Raw genomic sequence first — 7,204 nt, forward strand, 5'->3', positions numbered from 1 at the left:
GATGCTGGGAATCATTTTTACAAGTCTGTTCACCTAGAAATAATTAAATGGGAGCATATTCTGTGTTTTATTGCATATGTGCTATATCTATTGATGTAGGACACTTCAGAGGGTCAAATAAAGATGGGAATCTACTCATATATGCTCATAAACATGTTCTGAATATAATAGAACACACCCCTATCAAAGGGGCAAAAGTGCGAAAATGTCCTGTACCCTACCCTATTTTGAATTGCCCCTGGAGGAGGAGCAGGCACACAAACAAACAAAAAAAGTGGTCTATTATATTATATTAAACATATATATACTAAACTACTACTTATATATAGTGTTGTGGGCAGAATGGCAGAGTTCTGCCAACGGCTTTGGCAATACCAGTTTTGCCAGGCAGATGGCAGAAGGTTCTCAATAGTGTACTGGCAGAACCTGGCAGAACCTGGCAGAACCACAACAGTCGTGGAGAGTGATCTTTTAAAGTTAACATTAACTGTGCAGTTGTTTGACCCGAATAAAGTTAAATCATGCCATTGGAACTTGTGTTATTGCTTGTCCCAAATTATGTCGAACATTGGGGGCCGCCCTGTTGCTTCATTCATCGCCAACAACTTTGAGCGCTTAGGAAAAGTTTCTAACAACTCCAATCATTATTTTTGGAAGTGTAAGCACTGTGGTGATAGTGACGACTCTCCCGGTGGACATATCCAAGGCTGTGACAACCTCCTTCCCAACCATATCGCAAACAAGTGCACAAAAGTCAATTCTGCTCTTCGCCAACAAGCATGTTCTTTCATCATAAAAAAGACAGGCAATACTGCAACATCAGACACCATCCTCGCAGGTAGTTCCCAGTCTACCGCCGCAAGTGATGTCATCACTAGCACTGTCATTCCGGACGACTTTTTTCAGATCTCGGGACAACACAGTCTGCGAAGCGCTGCAATCTGTCAGTCGAAACGTTCGAAACTCTAGGAAAAATTCGTGCAAACCTTCGTTATCTCCGTGACAAGAAAGCTACCGAAGCCAATAAGTCCACTCGTTGTCGCCATGCCCATATGCACACCCGTGAAGAGACTGGCATTGATCTCAAAGTCGCGCGTGACCTTGAGGAAAACTTTGCCTGGGTGCCACCGCTTGCTGCCAAGCCTGCACATTTAGACGACAGCTTAGCTGGTCCAGAAAGTATCTTACCTGATGATGTGGCTGCTGAATTTGCTGCCTTCGAGGGGCGAGCAAGGGAGGAAACATTCGAAAGTGTTGATGGAAAGGAAGTGTTGGAAGGGCGTGCCTTTGATTTCAAGGAGCTGCTCCGTGTTGACCAAGGGATCATACCATGAGCAGCCGCAGACGAGATCAATGTTGTGGACCATGATGGTGATGGTGAAGACAGTTGGGACGAGCAAATGATGATAGAGTCATTGGGGTTGTCATTTGAGTAGCGCTACATGTGTAATGGACTGCTTGTTGACTCAGAAGTTCTGCCATCCGGCAGAACTGGCAGTTTTGCCGGTTCTGCCGGTTCTACCCAGCAAAACAAACTTGAAACAGTTCTGCCCCCCACACTACTTATATATAAAGGGGGAGCTATTGTGGTGTGGTGGTGAAGCAGAAATGTGGCGGGAAGGGTGTGGGAATAATTGATTGATATTGTGGGGTGACCAAATTGAGCAATGTTTTGGGTGTTGTGGGGAAATTCCCACAGTAGGTGGCTGAAAATGGACGCTCCACGAGTAGGCGAGCTCGCGAGCCAACGAACATTGAGCTAGGGCTTTGTAAGCGCACGTGTTCTTGACAGCTCTCGCACTTGCATAGATCTGGTCTGTGCGCACTCATACATAAGTGCGCATCCTTCGATAAGATCATCAATTCCTTTTTGCCTCGTGCCCTCATCTCCCAGCTCTCAGCACGAGTCTTTGTTCATAATTTTCACCGATCACCAATTGTTTCAGTCTTCTCATCAAATGACTACTTCTAATCCTCCTGCAGGCAGATCTATATGCACCCGTGATCAGATCATCGCGGATAACGCGGCCATCACCGCGAGAAATGTCTTACGCCTCGCTCATCGTGACAAAGGCAAGACCGACATTGAAAGCGATGAGGCCTTATTACCTCTGCCCGTCATCCCTACAGTTACGTTTTCCAATGTTCCCCCCACTAACCAAAGCACTCCCACCGCAGCCAACCTTGCTTCATCCTCCGCACAACCAGGAACATGTCCCCTCACACCAGTCCAACATAACCCACCCCCTAATATTAATGTGAATTCCATCATGGCTGCATTCTCCAACCTGTCGCCTACCAAACTCGCTAACCTACATGCTGCCATTTTTAATCCCACCCCCCCAATCACCAACACTGCAATACCTCCAGTCACCCCTAGCACAACCTCCACGTCTTCCGCCACTAATACCTCCACGTCTACCACCAATACCTCTCAGAACCTCCTGTTTGACATCAACAACGAACACATTTCTTCCAACTCCATCTCAGACACTTACAGAATCCACACGTACATTGTAGAACTAGCCAAGAACCACCAGCACATCCCCCTGTCCATACTAACTACAAAGATTACCTCATGTCTCTTCCTCGAATCATCCTCTCTCAAGTTCCTTACGCATTATACCTCACATCACAACTCCGCACCCACAAAGTGCCACATCATTGATGTCTCACAATTCCCTGCAGAAACATCCATCTCCATTGCAGAGTGGCACGAGGCCTGGGCACGCTTCCTCAAGCTGCTCGCAGACTATGCCTCCCCCAAAATCCACGACTGGTAGTCTAACCACTACAAAGAACTCTGTGAACACCCTGACTTCGAGGGCCATTGGTTGGCCATTCTGGCCTTCAACATTGAACAGCACGCTTCCTACATTGCAGACCCCCAACCACTTGACGAAGCTAAGTACCACCGTCAGTTCGAGAGCATTAAAACTCGCGTCCTCAGAGAAGAATGTCTCAAGGAGGTTCGGGACGCTGCCACATCCCAACTCAAATCTCACTGTTACGAGCCTTACCCCTCCCGCGACTCCTCTTCTCGCAAACCCCCTTCCACAGACAAGTCCTTTCAAAGCTCCCCAAAACTCGACAACGACCGCCTTCCCCCAATCTGTCTCTGCTGTGGAAACCTCGGTCACACTTTTCCCAATTGCACCTCCAATACAACGCCATCGGGTGCGACACCACACTCGAAGGTCGTCAACAAACAACTCACCTCCTGTGCCTCTCCCGACACCAAATTCTGTGTCGACTTCAACATCTACTGCAACGGGAAACGAGTCTGCACCAGACGTGTCCACCGAGGTGGCGAAATCCACGCATGTTCCCTCTGCGGATCCACAGACCACGGCGCTTGCAGTCGCAAGTGCCTGGGGAATTAACCCCCTCCTCATTCCTTACTCTCATTGGGAAATGGACCCCATTTCTATTCCTGTACCTCTACGACATGTATATTTAGACAACCTTCGCATCATTCCCACTGCATATGATCTCGACGCCAACTTCTCAAAGATTCTCATGCCTTACGTTGCTGACCAACTCGAACTCTTTCTTCACAATGCCAACCTTCTTGATGCATATCCACAGCTCCCCGATAAAATCAAATACGGCTTCCCTCTTGGCAATCTCAAACCCATTGATGTAACTTACGCCCCTCCTAATCTGCCTAGCGCACTCGAGCACAATCAACTTATTCAAGATTACATTAATGCCGAACTTTCCCTTGGACGTTTTTTGGGTCCCTACACCCAAGCCACCTTAGAGGCTAAAATCGGTCCCTTTCGCTCTTCCCCCCTCCAAGTTGCTGTCAAAGAAGAAGCTCCTGGTCAACCCAAAAAATTCCACGTATGTCACAATCTCTCCTTCAAAGGCCCTTCAGGCCGCTCGATCAATGATGAGATCGACGCCAAAGACTTTCCTACCCGATGGGGCACAGCCCAACTAGTCGCCGACTTCGTAAGTCCTTCCCTCGTGCTCTCCTGCACCCTCTCCATTTCCGCGTTCCCCCTCCTGCTACCCCATCGGGCTTATGACCTCATGGCACCCACCGCTGAGGAATTCGCACGTTGGGGGCAGCCAAACACATGTCTCCCTCATGGGGAGGTCCTTTTATACCTCCCCTCCTCCATTCTCCCTTCTTCGGTCCTCCTTTCTCCCTAGACCCAATCCGAGGTCTTTCTCCTCACTCCTCCGAGTCTCCATACTCACCACCTCTCCCAGGTCTCCACCGCCCCTCCTGGCACGCAAGCTGCTTCGCTTGACGTCGAAGGTGCCTACCGCACCATTCCCATCCTCCCAGACCACAAACACTATCTCGTGGTACGTTATCACGATCTATTTTTCATAGATCATAACCTACCTTTCGGTGCTGCCTCAGCAGCTGGCCTCCAAGGCGAAGTCGCCGATGCCACTCAAGACATCTGGGAACACGCACACATCGGTCCATCCTGGAAATGGGTGGACGACTTCTTCGTCATTCACACTCCTGACCCCAATGGCTCCTTCATTGGTATCTCCAACGGCACTACATATCGCTATCGTTACGATCTCCATTCCGCCAAAGCATACATCGGCCCTATCAATATCCCTTGGCATCCTAGCAAGGGCGCCGACTTCGGTGACATACGTGACTACATTGGTTACACCTTCAACTTCCCCAACCGATCTGTCACACTTCCCGAACCTAAGCGTCTCAAATACGCATTTCGTCTCCACACCTTCCTCGAATCCTTTCGCAACAAACAAGTTCCCAAACGCGAGGCAGAGAAGATCGCGGGCACGCTCACCCATTGTGCATTTGTTTTCCTCCACGGTCGCTCATACCTATCAAACCTCTACCATTGGATCGCCGATTACCCCAACGAATTCACTCCACGCTTCATGTGTTCTGCGGTCAGATCAGACCTGGAATGGTGGCTCCATCTGCTCAATTCCCAACACCCTCCCCGTTCCCTCCGTCCTCACCCTCCCACCCGTGATTACAACATCTGGGTGGATGCCTCCACCGGGTCTGGCGTTGGTGTTCTTTGGAATGGCCTTTGGGACATGTGGCCCACCCTTGCAGGATGGCGTGAACCCATTGGTCATGATATCAGGTGGTTGGAAACTGTTGCCATTGAACTCGCGATCCACGTCTCCTCTTTATTCGGCATCTCTGATGCCAACATTCTCATACGTAGCGATAACGAGGGTGTCATTGGCGCCTTCAATAAAGGTCGCTGTTCCAACCTTGCATCCAACATGTCCATCAGACGTTCAGAAGAGATCCTCAGATCCACCAATATCTCCATCTCCCTCATATATGTCAACACGAGTATCAACCTCGCAGATCCAATTTCACGGCACATACTCCCTCCACCCTCACAACGCATTCCTTTCTGCACCCCCCTCCCAAAAGACCTTGAACCCTTCCTCACTCATGTCCAATCCGCATAACACTCCTGACGAGGCAGCGACAGAACTCTCACGACTCTCTCTCCATGGTATACATGAGACGGCAGTCATACGTCCAGACGGACGTGTCCGTATCCCACGTCCTCCTCGCAAAGACACCAGTATCACACCCTCCCATCACCGTCCCCATGTTCTCGCAAGCGAGCATGTCCTTCTCTGGACGACTCCACACGGGTTAAACTTCCAAAACGACCTCATCCTCCGTTTTCCCGATTCCGTCGTCCTCAAGATCTTTCTAGTCATGATCCAATCCCTAGACGAGGACACGCGCAGCAATTATGGTGCTGGCCTCCTCTGCTTCACTCAATTTTGCGACCAACATCGCGTCCCAGAATCAGAATGTATGCCTGCCTCCTCCGACCTTCTTGTGGCTTTCCTTGCCAATGCAGCGGGCACTATCTCCAGCAGTGCAGCCAACACGTGGATGGCAGGTCTTCACTACTGGCACTCCATCAATGGTGCAGACTGGCACGGGGCAGACTCAGACGTTCTTCGTCACATCCGTCGAGGTCTCTCCAAGCTCACTCCCCCCAGTTCCAAGTGTACCAAGTGTCCGCCCGTCACACTGGCAGCCCTCACACAATTGGCGAGGGGGCTTGATCTCAGCAACTCCTTGGACATCGCAGTATTCGCAACTGCCGCCGTAGCCTTTTGGGCATGCTGTCGGTACGTATCTCCTTCTCCCCCCACTCCCCACCTAAGGTCTTTCCACAGCCTTGGTGAACTTGTCATCCCAGGTCCCAACGCCTTTGATTCTGTCAAGCATGTCACTCGTTCCATTTTACCTATCGCAGTGCACGAATCCAACAACGTACGTTATACTACACTCCGCATCCCCTGGTCTAAGACCACAGGTATTGAAGGCGCCTCCATCAGCATTACAGGACGCAACCATCTCACATGTCCTCTCAATGCTCTCGTGCACCATCTGCAAAGCAACCTCGACATCCCGTCGCACGCCCCGTTATTTTCATTTGAAACGGCCATGGGCCCCTGGTCCCCTCTCACCAAGCCATGGTTTCTCAAGTGTTGCAACGAAGTGTGGGTCACTGTGGGACATCCCAGTATGCCCGGTCATGCCTTCTGCATCGGAGGCACCACAGAGCTGCTATTAGAAGGTATCCCACCTGACATGGTCGCCATGCAGTGACGTTGGAAATCACGCGCATTCATGACTACTGGTGTGAAGTTGACTCCATTCTCCCAATTTACATATCCGATGCCATCAATTCTCTGCTTGCTATAGCCCGTTTACGATCATCCATGCAGGACTACCAACGCGCCCATTCCATCCCTTCCACTGCATTATCTCATGTATAACTTTCCACTTTGTACTCATGCCTTTGCCAATAACATTTGTTCTTGTCCGTTCACGTCTCGTGTTGTGTGGGGTTCGGGTTCCTTGAAGAGGAACTCGACTCGTATTCGAGCCGTGCTCGTATCATGGTGTGGTCTCGTTTTTTCCTCTTCACTGTCTGAACTTCCCCTCATATCGCATCTCGAGACTAACCTTTGCACGCTCAGAAGGTTTGGTTTTTCCACACGCCCGGCTTTTTCTGAAAATCATTCATCGTTCCTAACGCCGGGCCAAACCCTTTCAGATCGCGTCCTCAGCCGCGGTCTGGCAAGCCAGACCTTCCCCACCGACTACGAAGGCGAAGCCTTCGTAGTCCAAACCCAATGTTCCTCTAACGTCGTCTCCAATCCCGCTCCTACTGACCTCATCTTCCACACCCAAACCCATCTCACT

At 50.3% G+C, this 7,204-nt stretch overlaps 2 protein-coding genes across 2 annotated transcripts; both read left to right on the forward strand.

The window, feature by feature from the left end:
* Positions 1-558: 558 nt before the first annotated feature.
* Positions 559-1,334, forward strand: DEU56DRAFT_762038 (uncharacterized protein; the record flags this gene model as incomplete). The annotated part of the gene is made up of 2 exons (XM_041350627.1): positions 559-838; positions 907-1,334. 2 exons carry the CDS (start codon positions 559-561, stop codon positions 1,332-1,334), a joined length of 708 nt encoding a protein of 235 aa, XP_041201167.1.
* A 4,085-nt stretch (positions 1,335-5,419) lies between these two features.
* DEU56DRAFT_749356 (uncharacterized protein) lies at positions 5,420-6,604 on the forward strand (the record flags this gene model as incomplete). Its single annotated transcript, XM_041349433.1, has 1 exon — positions 5,420-6,604. The coding sequence occupies one exon, from the start codon at positions 5,420-5,422 to the stop codon at positions 6,602-6,604; it is 1,185 nt and encodes a 394-aa protein (XP_041201168.1).
* Positions 6,605-7,204: the final 600 nt, after the last annotated feature.

This window comes from Suillus clintonianus (genome assembly GCF_016758775.1).
Source record: "Suillus clintonianus strain FC179 chromosome Unknown DEU56scaffold_184, whole genome shotgun sequence".
In the NCBI taxonomy this organism is placed as follows: domain Eukaryota; kingdom Fungi; phylum Basidiomycota; class Agaricomycetes; order Boletales; family Suillaceae; genus Suillus; species Suillus clintonianus.